We start from the raw sequence: 15,492 nt of genomic DNA on the forward strand, positions 1-15,492 counted from the left end.
GTCATTGCTTAACTCAAATGGAGGAGCTTCCTTTTCCCCTTTGATCTCATATATACATCTTATCTTTATGTCGAACTTTGTAGGGTCAACTTCTGCAAGGTCATATAATTCATACTGTAAATCTTTGTGCGTTATTTCTTTAGGGACAACAATGCCTTTTAACACTCCTCCTTCATATTTTCTTTGTCCCTCATCCCATGCACCACCGTAACGCACTAAAATCTAAACATGTGCCATCCTTAAACTACTTTAAGTAGTTTTGTATCTTCAAAAATTGATTTAAACTTAAGAACCTACAAGATGCGTGCAAGATGTAAAGAAATAATAAAAATAACTGCAAGATGTGTGCGGGCCTAAGAGAGTTACTAAACATGCAAAGAATAGCTCTAAATGGATTAGGAGGTGTACCAAGTTGATTTTGAAATAAATAGTGAAAGTTTGGACCGTGCGAGATGTGCGCGAGATACGTGCGAGATGTGTGCGAGATGTGTGCGAGATACGTGCGAGATAAAGCACGAGGGCCTAAGAGAGTTACTAAACATGCAAAGAATAGCTCTAAATGGATTAGAAGGTGTACCAAGTTGATTTTGAAATACATAGTGAAAGTTTGGAACGTGCAAGATACGTGCGAGATACATGTGAGATAAAAAAAAATACGTGGGAGATAAAAAAAAAAACTTCATTCCTTCTATTCCTATTGCTTACTCCTCCTCTATTTCATCCAACTAAATCTTCATCCTCTAGTTCAATTCATTTTTCACAACCCATTGAACTTTCTAAGAACCTAAAAACAAACTTTGACTAAACTAATTTACGGCAAATAAGTCCAATTCCAAAAACCACACAATTACGGATGAAAATAGCACCAAATACCCCAACCAAACATTTACTTACAGCAGATAAATTGAAAATCGGTTAGACATGAAACTCACCCAAGTAAGAGAAAACGCTCGAAGTTGATTGAATGGTTCGAAGAGGAGCGACGAAATGCACTGGATAACGACCGACGAAGGGCAAGCGATGATGGGCAAGCGACGAAGGCCAAGCGACGATAGGCGGAGTAGGTTCAGGTGTTCTACGCGAAAGAAAAGAGAAGGGAAAGAGAACTATACGCGAAAGAGAAGGAATTGATCGTGGAGAGAAGGGAAAACAAACGTGGAAGAGGGAAAGGAAAAGAAGGGCATTTTTGTCCATTCACACCCAAATTGTCCTAAAAGTCTTTCTTTTGAAAACTTGTCCCAAAATTCATTTAAATCTCTTTTTTTAACCTATTTTTGGCAATTTCCTAAGAAAGTTCATAAATTTAAAATTAGTTATTTTTTAAATATTATATTTTTCCTGACTTACTACCGTCTTTCTTCAAGACCAATTTAAACGATTCTTTATAAAAAAAAATTAAAAAAATTATTTAGTTAAATCTAATAATCGTTTAACAAAATACTCTTAAAAATATTCATACAAATACTTTTATATTTTTCATTGCAAGCATCTGAGCAATTTGAGCTTTCTTTTATGTTATATATCTTATAATAACTCTATTTTTAAAAAGACCCATACAAAATACCCTTTTTTTTACGAATTTATTTAATTTTACCTTTACATTTAGATTTAAAAAACGTTGTTTAATGGTGCAGGAAAAGTGTCCAGAAAAATCTTCAATATGAAAGTAGCCGTCTTTTTGCACCAATTTCTCTCGTCTGTTGTTTCCAATTCCATTTGTCTTGTAGTGAGATTTTGTAATCAAATGGCAATTATGTACTTTTTTTTATAAGGTAATTATCTTAGTTTTATTTATTTAGGTTTAATTTAAAAAATATAACAAATTGTCAAAATATTTAGAATAATTTTGAAAACAAGGAAAATCAAGACCCACAATAGCAAATACCAAAAATGTCTCTGTCAACAAGCGATTAATTGATCATTTGCCACATGCTCGTAATTCATTATAGGCGATCGCATAAAAAATGATACACGATCGAGCACCAAATCTAAATAATCTTAGTTTAAGATCGTGTACCAACAGTTTTTATATTTAGTACACAATCTTGTACCAATATTGTTTAGATTTGGTATATGATTGTGTACCCAAATCTAAACGATTATGTATCAATATCTTGATGATTTTTTTTCAAGACCGTGTACCATATTTGGTACTCGATCGTGTGCCATCTACCAATATCCCAACTATTTTTTTTCAATATCTTTTATATTTGGTTCACGATCTTATACCAATATCGTTTAGGTTTGGCTACACGGTCATATAGCCAAATTTAAACGATTTGTACCAATATGCCAACTATTTTTGTTCAAGATCGTGTACCAAGAATTTTACATTCGATACATGATATGGTATACGATCTTAAACCAAATAATACTTTGAAAAAAGATAACTCAAGATTTATGGTTGATTAAAAACAAAGATCATGATTTCAAGAAAATGTAAAATAAAAATTGCAGAAGAAGAAAAGAAGAAAGAATATAGAAAGGAAAAGAAAAATCGTAGAAGAACAAGAGAAGAAAGAAGATGGAGAAGCAGTAAGGACAAACCTGAAATATTTTTTTAAAAAAATTCAGCTTCATAAACTTTATAATTTTGTTGCACAGATCGTAAATGTTTTCGTGTTTTGTTATATTTATAAAAATTAACCTTTAATTTATTGGATGTTTTTTTTTGAAAAAATTGAGTGAGAATTATTTGATTGTGTGAAAATTAGAATTAATTCAATATTTTTTGGATGAATATTTATTAATAGGTAGAATTTGAATTTTTTGTGATGATTAAATTAAGCTGAATGTTATTGGTTTTAATGAGAATTGAGGACTTGTATGAAATTGTAGTTAATTATAATATATATATATATATATATATATATATATATATTTTATGGAAGGTATAAAATATAATTATTTGTGAGAAGTTGAATATTTAATTTGGTAAAAGAATAAAGATAAAATAATTGTTGAAAGATAATTATTTAGAGAAAAGATAATTATTTTTTGGAGAAGAGAAAAGTTGACTGGGTGGGAGAAAAAATTAAACGAAGAAAGAGAAGATTTTTACATGCTTTTGAACTATTGTGTGTTTGCTAATTTTCATTGTTAGGCTTTATAGCCCACTTGTATTGTGTTTTTACCTATGGGGTCACTCGCATGACTAAGGCTCTATTTTCACGAGACCACTCGTACGATTAGAGATGTACCTACGTATCACAGATATGATTAGAAGTATGTACCTACGGATCCCTCGCACGACTAGGGGTGTTCCTAAATGATCACTCGCACGATTAAAGGTGTTTGTACGCTTTCACTTGCCCATGTATGCTCCATTTGACACACAATATTATTATTATGTACCTAATGGGAAGTTAATAGATCACCTAGCAAGACCAGTAATTGGTCCCTTACTGGGTATATTTTTATGTACTCACTCTTTTCTATGTTTAATTTTTCAGGCAAAAGATAGATGATCTGAAAAGCTAGCAAGCGATGGAGGCCCGTGACATGCCATATGGGGGCCTTATTTTGCTTCCGTCTTTTCTTCATTAGTTTTCAGTATTTTGATTTGTAGACATTTTATTTAAAGGTTTATCCTATTTATTTATTTTTCTTTATTTTCTTTAAAATTGTTAGAACTTGCAGGTCATATTTTCACATTATTTTTTTTATTGATTTTATCAATTTTATGTTTTTGAAACATATATTTGATAGTATTTTAATAAGAATTGAGATTTTTTTCCCTCTTTTCTAGAAAGTGTCAAATTATATTTATCTTTTGAGTAATGATCTTACTTAGATTAAAAGTTTGGGCAATTACATAATTAGAAGATAATCAAAAAATTATCTTAAAAAGCTAACTAAAATTATATATATATATAAAAAGTCGAAGATAATCATATGAGAAGCATAAAGTAAACAAATGACTATTCAAAAAGCTAATTAAAATTGAAAGAAAAAAAATCATGTAGTAAGTAGTAGTAGTAGAAATATACAAACCAACCTAAATACCACAAACCCTAAATCAAGTAATTATTATAAACCAACCAACCAAAAATAAACATATAATTATATCAACCAACCACCCTAAATACAACCTAAAAACATTTAATTAAATTCAAACAATATTTTTTTATTCAAATATTTTTTAATTAAACAAACCAACCTAAATACCACATAAGTCCAATTATTATATCTAAATTTAAACAAATATCTAAATTTAAATAATTTTTCTAAAAATAATAAAACTAAATGACAAATCTAACTCAATAGATTTAGTAAATATATATAAGTTTGTGACGAATGAAAAATAGAGGATTTGGAGAAACCAAATGCAACAAAAATTAGAAGAATTTTAACAAAAAAATAATAACAATAAAATAATAAAAATTAAATAAAGTCAAATAAATATACCTAATAAACACCCGTGGGAGTGAAAAAATAATGGAGATGGATATTTTTTATGGATGGTCTAAAAAATGGAGTTGAAGAGAATGAAAATAGAGTGGAAGAAGAATGGGGAAGAGAAAATGAAAATGAAGTAGAGAAGGGAAGAGAAGAGGAGGAAGGGAAATAAGAGAAAGTTGGGTCGGATGAAGAGAGGAGAGTCGAAGGAAGGGAAATCATTTTTAGGACTGAATGAGGCAAAAACGAAGGGAATTAGGATTTTTAAAGAGGGAAAGTTGTGTAAGTACACGACTTCCACGCTAGACGACCAAATTGGCAGTCAACGGTAATGTTGACTGCCATCTGGTACAGCCCCGTATTGAAGTCGTGTACTCTCGGTACACAACTCCAATCAGAAGTCATGGACCGGGTACATGACTCTGGCCTGAAATCGTAGTTTCAGTCCACAATTTACCGAAGTCGTGTACCAAGTATACAACTTCAATACCCTATTTTTTACAATTATTTTCGCACAACTCTATTTTTTACATTATTTTTTAAAATTACATTATTTTAAAAAAATTCAATACTTTTAAGGAACACTCTAAAATCGAGCCAAAATTGAAAAATCATGGAGAAATAGTTTCTCTTAGTTCCATTTTTGTTCAAATAAAATATACAAAAACTATCTCTAGTTGAGATTAGGGGTGAGCATGGTGGGCCGAAAAATCGAAACGAACGATCGAAACCGAACGAACCGAAGTCGGGCGGTCGGAATAATAAGGTTGGCGGTCGGTTTTCGGTTCTAGGAACTCAAAAACCGAGAGGTCGGTCAGTCGGTTTGAACAATAAGGTCGGTTGGTCGGTTTTGAACCGACCCATGTAATTTTTTTTAAAATAATATATATACTATATTATATAATTATAAGTTTATGTTTAAAAAAAGAAATAAAATAAAATAATGCAATTCTTAATTTTTAAAATAGTCTATCAAAGAAAATTTTGCTCCAACCATAAACCACATAATATTTGTAAAAGAAAATCCAAAGGACAAAGAAAAAAGAAATTGAATCTATATATTTCACATTTAAAAAAAACAAAGAAAGAAAGAAAGGGAGGAAAAGAAAAAAAGAAAAGGAGGAAAAGAAAAGAAAGTTAGAAACATAGGAGGAGGAGAGAAGAAGAAGAAGAAGGAAGGAGGAAAAAAAAAAACCGACCAAAGGTTGGACCGATAGGTTTTCTTGGAACCGACGGCTGAAGCCAGTTTTCCAACTTTCGTGCCGACAAGGTGTCGGTTCGGGGGCAGTTTGGTCGGCAAATCGACCCCAACCGCCCGATGCTCACCCTTAGTTGAGATGACTTAGGTGTGAACACTCCTTCCAGGTGATAGGTTTATATCTCAACTTTGATTTTTTTTTTATATATATAAACTTCTTTTTTCTCTTTTTTCTTTTATTATTATTTTGTGAAACATTTTTTTGGGAGTTTGCAAAAATAGCAAAAAAGTTTATAATAATAGAGTTTATGTCATTATATTTTGTAAATTATAAAAATAGCAAATTTAAAAGTGGATAACCCTCTTTGATAGTCATCTGACAGCCGTATGATATATCTCATTATTTATCATATTTGCAATATACAAAATAGATGTGTTATGGATTGATTTTTTCTAAATTTATTTGTCAGTTGATGCAATTTCAGTATATAAGTTATACATCATTTTAAGGAGAATTCTCGTAGATAGAAAAAAAAGAAAGAAAGAAACTATTACAAAATACAACAAAATACTCAAATTGACTAAAGAAAATTTAACGGATTTTGCTATAATTTGTAAATTGTCCAAATATTTTACTATTTTTAAAAATGTCCTTTATTTGAATATATTTTTTTAATTGTTTAAAAGACGTGTGTGTGTGTGTGTATATATATATATATTTAAATTAAATTTTTCCATAACAGCATTTTATATATTTCAAATTTTCTTTAATTTTATTTCTGGATATATGCAACTGGTTAAAATTTTATAATATAAACTTTTTTCACCAAAACACATTCTTTAAACTTTATTATAATTTCGCTGGTTGAAATCTAAAATTTTCTATATTTATATTTTATTTTCATTTTGAATTTTAAAATTCTCTAATATTTAGATATATATCTTATTTTAATTTTCAATAGGCATGTTTATATATTAGTTTCTGGTTTATATTATGTTATAATGTTGTGGTTTTATATAATTTTCAATATCTGCGTTTACATACTATTTTAATTCTATTGTTTTTAGTATATGATTGGAAACCAAGTAGAATTTTACGATAAATAGATGTTGCTGACAACAACATTCATTTAGCGTAATTTTAATATTTTACAATCACAACATCTATATAATTATATAATTAAGTTGAATTTCACTCGAACGTTATTTAAGACAAATGACTTAAAATTAGACACACAATACTCATCAAATTTAGGCAACATATGAAGGATATGATACACATTTGTTATTATATTTTTAGTTGTCATCAAGACTTGTATTAAATGACATAAACTTTTTGATAATATCTTTTTCGGTGTTTAATCATTAATGTATGACTATCTTCTTTTTTTCCTATTATATTGTTGTAGAAAAAAATAATAAACAAGAAATAGTATTAAACAGATTTTTGTTTCTATTTCTTTTTTCCAAATAACAAGAATAAAGAACAAGAAACTATAATACTTATCAAACATAATTTTTTTTTATTCTAAAAATAAAGAAACAGAAAATGAGAAACAGAAAATAGAAAATAAAAACGCTATCAAACCGATACTTAATATTACAATATCACAGTCTACTCAACTAGTGGTGTATCCAGAAATTTTGTATAGGAAGCACTATATGATAAACACACAAAAAAATGTAAAAAAAAATATTAATAGCTTCAAAGATTAATTAATTTAATACGTATTACAATTGTCTTCTACAAGTTTTCATGTTTTGAAATTGATCTATGATAAGTTTATTATCTAACTTATCAAATAAATCTTTCTCAATATAAGCTATAAGACAATTATTCATCCATTGATTTCCCATTCGATTGCGCAATCAAGTCTTCACAATATTCATAGTAGAAAATGTTCTCTCTACAATAGCTGTTGCAACCGGTAAAATCAACGCCAATGTGAGCAACCGATAAACTAATGGGTAGACCTTATCTCTTTTCGTAACTACCATTTTCACTACAAGATCACTAATGTCTTTTAGTTCAACAAACTCTGAACACATATCAATAATGTAATTTTAAAGTTGATCCTTAAGTATAGAGAGTTCAATAGCTGAAAAATCTCTTGGATAAAACTGAGCAAGTCGACTAAGTTTTTGTCATCAAAAGCAGCAAATGAATTACTCGGATTCAAACAAGCCATACAGAGAAGCAATTTAGTACTTGATTTAGTAAAACGATTATTCAACTCTTGAAGTTGCATATCAATACAATATAGAAGACTTCAACACGATAATGATGCAAATTTGTAATTGGTTGAGATTTTTGACTTTTTCGTCCTCGAACTAAAAACATAGCATCCATTTTAAGAACTTCAATATCATGACTATTTAGAAATAAGAAACTTTTTCCAATAATGAATCCCAACTAGATTCTCTCATTGCTTACGATCTACATTTACAAATGTTAACTAAATTCATTGCACACAATATCCTGATCTTTTCTTTGTAAGACTTGAGATAAGTCATTTGTGATTCCCAATATATTTTTCATGAGATGCGTATTGAAAACAAAATCAAATGACAAGATTGAAGTCATTAGAATCTGTGCTTCATATTTTGTTCTTAATTTAATCCACTATCCACAATTGTCTCAAGCACATCAACTACTGAAGAGAACATTGTAACTAAACTCGTTAAAGTGTTGTAATGTGATTCCCATCGAGTATCTTTTGGTCTTTTAATCATTATCTCTTGATTTAATCCTCATCCACTTGATATTTTGCCATTATTTAAAGCTTAAAAAATTTTCATGCTATGTTTCTCTCGTAGAATATCTCGACATTTCATTGATGCTCTAATAACAATGACTACATTTGTAGCAATAAGAAAAAGACCGACAATTTTCACATGATTTTTTGCAGTATTTACGAGAGCTAATTGAAGCTGATGAGCAAAACAATGAATGTAAAAAACACATTCATTTTCTTTCAAATAAGTGCTTTCAAGCCATGGAACTCATCTTGCATATTACTTGCTCCATCATATCCTTGTCCTCGCAAATTAGCAATACTTAACCCATGTTGAGAGAAAAAACCATCAATAGCTTCCTTAAGTGATATGACACTCGTATTATTAACATGGATGATTCCAATAAATCGTTTAATCACATGACCTTCATCCACATATCGTAATACAACTGACATCTGCTCCTTTGAAGATATATATCTTTTGATTCGTCTATCAAGATAGAAAATTGTTTGTCACTCACATCTCTTATAACTATATTAACAATTTTTGTTGTAATACAATTTACTATATCTTTTTGAATATCAGGTGCAATCAATTTCAAATTATTTGGAGCATTTTTCAATGTCACGGCTTCAATATCCTTGTTATGGTTGCACAACCATCGCAATAGTTCAAGAAGTTACTTTGATTCTTTGAAACATCAGTCTCATCATGTCCACGAAATGCAAGACCTTGCCATAATAAAAATCGAGTACAATCAATTGATACGCCTAATCGAGTTCGATACTCAGCTCGTACTTGGTCAGACATCTTATTTAAAAAAGTCTCAATATGTAGCTTTTGTTTTAAAAGAGCCTCACATTCTCCCCAAGCTTGATTGTGTGCACTGTGCACTATTAGGACCACCAACATGAGTTTCCAATCTCTCTTTTTTCTTCCAATTGGAAAATCCTTCACTAACAAAACATTTCCCTCATGATGCTTCACTTACTTCTGGTTTGAACAAGTAGCAACATAAACAAAATGCAGCATCTTTAGAAATACTATATTCTAACCAATTGGGATATTCTTTAAACCAAGCTGGATTAAATCATCTTGACTTTGCCCCAAACTTCTTCAATGGAAAAGTATGATTTCAAGGTTGACAAGTATGCCATAAATATTTGTTAGATAATAAATGACGGCGGCTAGAAAATAAGTTATGGTTTTATCTTAGGTTTTCTTTCCTCTTATTAATATTGACATTTGGAGAAATAAAATTATTGAGAATTGTAAAGATATTTGATATTTAGGGAATAAAAATTAATGATGTTTGAAATAAAATATATTTTGTGACAATTCAGAAAAATTTTGATATTTGGAAAATAAAATTATTAAACTTTGGAAAGATATTTGATATTTGGGAAAAGAAAATTAATAATGTTTGGAATAAAATATATTTTATGCAATTTAGGAACAAATTTGATATTTAGGAAACAAAAACATTGATATTTGGAATAAAAATTAATTATTGCTATTTGTAGGATTTGAACCTTTAAGTTAAAGGTCACAATATTTACACCAAAACCAAAGTTGTAAAAAATTAAAGTATTGTTTAATATATATTATAGTCTAATACTTCAAAATTAATATTAAAATATAAAAATCAATAATGTAAAAGGGGACATTGCCCTCACTGGCCCCTTAATAAATCCGCCCCTGTACTCAACAACTTAAATATGGAGGAATCCGTGGAAATGACAAATAAAAGAATAGAAATTTGAAAAATAGCAAACTGTTATTTTTTTTTTATTTATGGCAAAATTAACTACCTGAAATAGTTTTCCACTTTTTTTTGTTCGAAATTGCCCATCAACGGATGAGAACTGTCCAGATACAAATACAGTGTATTTAATGAGGTCGAAAAATCAAATAAAATATCACATATCCGATTAATGTATTTGTAAATACACCCATTTATAATAATTATTAATTAAATCAAAAAATTATTATATTCTTTCAGAGATTCCTAAACATATTCAATTGGTTTCAATATCTTCTAATTATTCCGAGTTTTACCTTCAAATTAGTGAAAAATAACTTCAAATATTTAATTTTTTAATGCAATAATTATATATTCAAACTACTATAGATTCAAAACTATATAATGCAATAATTATTTATTATTATAAAAAAAATTAGAAATTAACGAAAAAATGATTCAAATCTTCATTCTTGAAATTTTGGAATTATACATTCGAAAGTGAATACGTCAAAAATAATGGCAAAGATAATGCAATAATTAATTATTAACAAAAATATTAAAAAAGTAACGGAAAAATCATTTAAAACACTAAAATTTCAAAGCTCATGTAAATACCAACAATTCCCTAAAATTATGGCAAATATAATGCAAATACTTAAATTTAGATTCAAATCTCAACCTTCCCTAAAATCACGCCAATGTAAATATTAACTACCTAGGGAAAAAATGCGGGATTAAGGGAAACGAAACTAGAATATTCACTGGAAGACAATCAACCGGAACGATTGATGGCCGTAGAAACGTAAATATCAACAAAGAACGGAGCAAAGGATATTCTTTTTGAAATTTCAACATCTTTATTGTCTAAATTACTTTTGAAAAATAACTAATATTGTCTTCCTAACATTAGATTAATAAGATTATGTCTCAAATTTTATTTCTTCGCCTTAGTCTTCCGTATGTTCGTAATACCGGATCAGTACATTACATTAAAATGTGATCGCTACACATGAAACAGATACCCGTATAATATATGAAACAATAATTTAATTTAATATTCATCCCTTCTATATACAATCTACCAGTGAAGACTGTATTCGATAAATGTGTTCCCTTTGAATTTTTTCTATGGCTTTACAACGAGTGAATACCGTATTCGATGGTAGATGGATTAAGTCCTCTCGATATATTGGCTATCGCCTCTTTGATGTATATGTTTCAGTTTCATCATCATTTCAAGAATTTGTAAATTGCATCCAACGTAGACTTTTTCCAAATTCAGAAGTTTCTGTCTCTAGGTTGACCGTTTACTGGAAAGATTGCAACAATTTGAACCTCATTCGGATTGTTGATGATAAGAATGTATCTTGAATTATGTTAGTCATGTCGAAATTCCCCGACAATGATCTTACCTTTGTAGCTCTCAACTTCTTCTTCACTCCAAAGCTTCTTCTCTGCCTGAAGATCACGAGCAAAGGACAACCACTATGTTGACCTAATAATCTCAGGACCAAGAATCGAGTTGTGGGGCTCGTTTTTATGAAGGATATCTTAGAGAGATGGAAGGAAGGTGTATCGTTTAGAGATTTTTTATGAGAATCATCATCATCCTTTTATTTTGAAATGAGAAATTTATATATAAAAAATTACATGCAAAATGCATGCAATTTTATTTCATATAATCTCAACATCTAATTAATCCATTAACTATTAATAGAATTAGTGGCTTCTAATTCATTTTAAGCTGCCACATTTCCCACTAACATTTATTTAAAAGGAAATTAGTCAAAGGGCAATTTGGTCATTAGACCAATTAAGTCAAAGTCAAACTTTGACTTTTCTTAGTCAAAAGTCAACATTTCTTAGTCTTGACTAATTCTAACCTCCCAAGTATGAATTCGCATTCATTTTTCTAAAATTCAAATCATATTTGAATATAAATTCTAGTCAAAGTTTTGTTTTTCAAAATCAAAAGTCAACATGTTGACTTTTACAACTTTGACCGTTTCAAAACTTTTCAAGCTTCTAAATATGAATCTATATTCATATTTATTTAAATCATATTTAAACACAAAGCTTAAAGTTTATATCTACCGACTTATATCTTATATACTTGTCGATTTCTCTTTTTTTTCCTAATTCGAACAATTCGAGTTATTTCAACATATTGTTCTTAGTTGAATCCATATGAGCTAGTAAAGGAACGTAATGGACCTATAGATCATGGGCTCCAACGATTTGAGATTAACTGGCTAAACTCTTTTAGACCAAGCTTAATAAACATTCGTTAACTAATGAGTTATTTCACTAAAGACTCATAGTTGCACTCCCCTCACTATATATATATTTTTGTCCACCTGATATAACTATGACGAGTAAGTCGATCATTCACAGGTTGTTCATAATCTTGGCTGGGTCAAAATACCGTTTTACCCCCAAGATTACATCTTGCTCCTTAAGACCCACTGATCTAGTACTATTGAACAATTGGTTTAAGGTCCAACCTATAAACCTGAGTCCTTCTCAGGCCAATGAGAAGGTGGGGCCCCTTGTTCAAGACTTGGATTCAGTCCTTAAGGGAACAACCTATCTAGTATCCCAAAAGTGGGTAGAAGTGAATTCCATCTTGCACCCTATGTCCCTAGCTATCCACTTGGTCTTATCCCTGAAATGGGAGGCTTATTGGGCCAGCGATGATGAGCTGCCCTCACTTATGCAGATCTAAGGATACTACCGAATGAACAGAAGTTCATAGTTAGCTCAGGATTAAGATCAAGTTACCTAGGTCATCATAATTGAAATAGTCAGTTTATAGTTTACGGTGTTATAACTAAAAGTGACTATTTCGTGGTTATAGTCTTATGCAAACCATTTACATAGGACGCCCCCACTCCCAAGTCTCTACATGAACGATTCAGGATTACATCGTTTGTACTAACAACGGATCGGGTCGCATCCATAGTATTTTTCCAGAATAAGCACCCAACCTTATTTATACACTATAGACTATTTGGGCTATTAACTCGAACTTAATCCATGTTTATGTCTCTACATAAAGTTCAAGTGTATTGACAAACTTAGTAAAATAGTCTCAGGACCTTAATTTATTGGTTTTAAGATTATAACATTCAATAATAAATTTTATTGAATCAAATAACAAAATACGAGTTTTAGGACATAAATTCCAACAAAAATTAGTTTTGAAGAAAGCTATTTATATGCTCGCTTTGAATAATAGCTTTGAATTAGTTACTGTTAGGTCCAATCGTACATCATTCAATATTAGATGTACAAATTCATCTTGCCCTTGGTATCTACATGCTTCGGTATTAAAAAAAAAAGTGATATTTGGATAGTTCGTAAATTTACGGATACACATCAGTGTTCTGTTGACGTCGTGAAGAATGATCACAAACAAGCAACATCCTGGATTGCATCTGAGTGTACGAAATTAATATTTAAAATGAATGACAAGGCTCTATGTCATCCTTCGGATGTTATAAATTATGAAGATTCACCACGGAGTGAACGTAAGCTATGATAAAGCTTGGAGAGGACGTGAAATTGCTTTGAATTCCATTAGAGGTACTCCGAAGGACTCGTATGCCATGCTGTCTACTTTTTCAGATGTATTGATCAGAAACAACCCAGGTATAAAAATGGCAAAAACTCTGTATTTTAGCAAGTACCACACGATCAATCTAGAAATATAATGTAATTCTAAAAATTACTTTATTTGACTGTTTTTAGGTACATATACGACTGAAGAAGCAGATGATGAAGGTCGGTTTAAATTCTATTTCATGGCACTAGCTGCTTCAATTGATGCATGGAACTACTGCGTACCAGTTATTTTCGTTGATGGTCCAGCCATGAAGAATAAATATCTTGGTACCCACATCTCTGCTTGTACTATTGATGGAAATTCTCAAATTGTGCCACTAGCTTTTGCTGTCGTTGATTCAGAGAATGATTTTTCATGGGCATGGTTTTTTCGAAACCTTAAGGCCATTTTTGGGGAACATAATAAAATGGTAATTGTGTCTGATGCTTACAAAAGTATAGAAAATGAGTTTAATGTCGTTTATGAAATAGCTGAACATGGATTATGTGAATTCCATTTGTTGAAGAACTTGAAAAAGAACCATAAATCACTTCCCATGGAGGACTCATTCAATAAATGTGCCAGAGCTTAAACACCACTGGAATTTGAGTACTACATGAGGCAACTCGAACAACTATCTCCATCAATGAGGCATGAGTTGGAAGCAATGGGAAGACACAGGTGGACTAGGGCATTTTTTAGAAGAAAAAGATACCAGGTTATTACCACCAACATCTCTGAAAGTATGAATTCTACCTTGAAAGAACAATGAGAATTGCCTGTAATTGGACTTCTAGAATCAATTCGTAGTTTGGTTCAAAAATGGTTCTACGAACATCATACCAAATGGAGTTTCCAACGCACAGAACTTTCAATATATGTAGAAGATATGATTCGAGAATCTTTAGGGGAAAGTCGCTCAATGAATGTAAGTTATTTAATATTCTATAAATGCAATAAATATGTATTCACTTGTTTGTAAATGATTTTTTTTGTACTGTTTTGACAGATATATCCTGTAGACCAACATGAATTTGAAGTCCGCCATCGTAAGGAACAATTTGTTGTCAACATTTTAAATCGGACATGCTCATGTCGTCAATGGGGCCTTGATTTGATCCCTTGTTCACATGCATGTATAGCATTGTCCACAAGGAATCTTAATCTCCATTTGTACACTGATAAGTTCTACTATGTCTCAAATTTGATAAACCTGTACAAGAAGGGAATGCGTCCTATTGGTAGTGCAAACCAAATTAGGAATACGCACCAAGGTCGCAATGATAGAATACTTCCACTACAGGTTAAACGTCCAGCTGGAAGACCAAAAAAGAAGAGGTTTACTTCATTTTTAGATAAAAAAGCCACTGTTCATTGCAGCAAGTGTGGTAAAAAAAGGTCATAATTGTAGGTCTTATAAAGAACCCATTTAGTAATTTCCATGTTTAATAACTTAAAGTTCTAATTAGTTTATATTTCCTTTTTAATTGTCTATATTCATAGTTGTATTTTGTTATCAAGTGGGTTGAATGATTCGTTCAAATAAGATTGGTCTTTTGTTCATTTAAATACAAAGTATTTCTTAGAATGTTGACGACTCAGGTATGTTGACTAAATACATTACATTGTATTGACCTGTTTTAAATTCATTTATAGTTATCTTCAAAATCCAATGTATTTCAACTTACTTAATAATGATCAAATAAGCATGAATTAATAAGTTTTGTATATCTTTATAGATTTAATGTAAGTAATCCAATAAAACAATGAATATTCCAATATATTCTAGACCCCTAACAAAAAAGCTTAAAA

General features: G+C 30.3%; 1 protein-coding gene across 1 annotated transcript; it reads left to right on the forward strand.

Moving 5' to 3' along the window:
* The first annotated feature begins 14,296 nt into the window (after window positions 1–14,296).
* Window positions 14,297–15,085, forward strand: LOC103501205 (uncharacterized). Its single transcript, XM_008464719.1, has 3 exons — window positions 14,297–14,423; window positions 14,478–14,608; window positions 14,690–15,085. The coding sequence occupies exons 1-3, from the start codon at window positions 14,297–14,299 to the stop codon at window positions 15,083–15,085; spliced, it is 654 nt and encodes a 217-aa protein (XP_008462941.1).
* The last annotated feature ends 407 nt before the right edge of the window (window positions 15,086–15,492 follow it).

The sequence above is a fragment of the Cucumis melo genome, chromosome 7 (assembly GCF_025177605.1).
Source record: "Cucumis melo cultivar AY chromosome 7, USDA_Cmelo_AY_1.0, whole genome shotgun sequence".
NCBI lineage: Eukaryota > Viridiplantae > Streptophyta > Magnoliopsida > Cucurbitales > Cucurbitaceae > Cucumis > Cucumis melo.

Coding starts and splice junctions, on each gene's coding strand:
- LOC103501205 (XM_008464719.1), top strand. CDS start 14,297: ATGAGGCAACTCGAACAACTATCTCCATCAATGAGGCATGAGTTGGAA. Junction 14,424..14,477: donor TACCACCAACATCTCTGAAA/GTATGAATTCTA, acceptor TTGGACTTCTAG/AATCAATTCGTAGTTTGGTT. Junction 14,609..14,689: donor GGGAAAGTCGCTCAATGAAT/GTAAGTTATTTA, acceptor CTGTTTTGACAG/ATATATCCTGTAGACCAACA.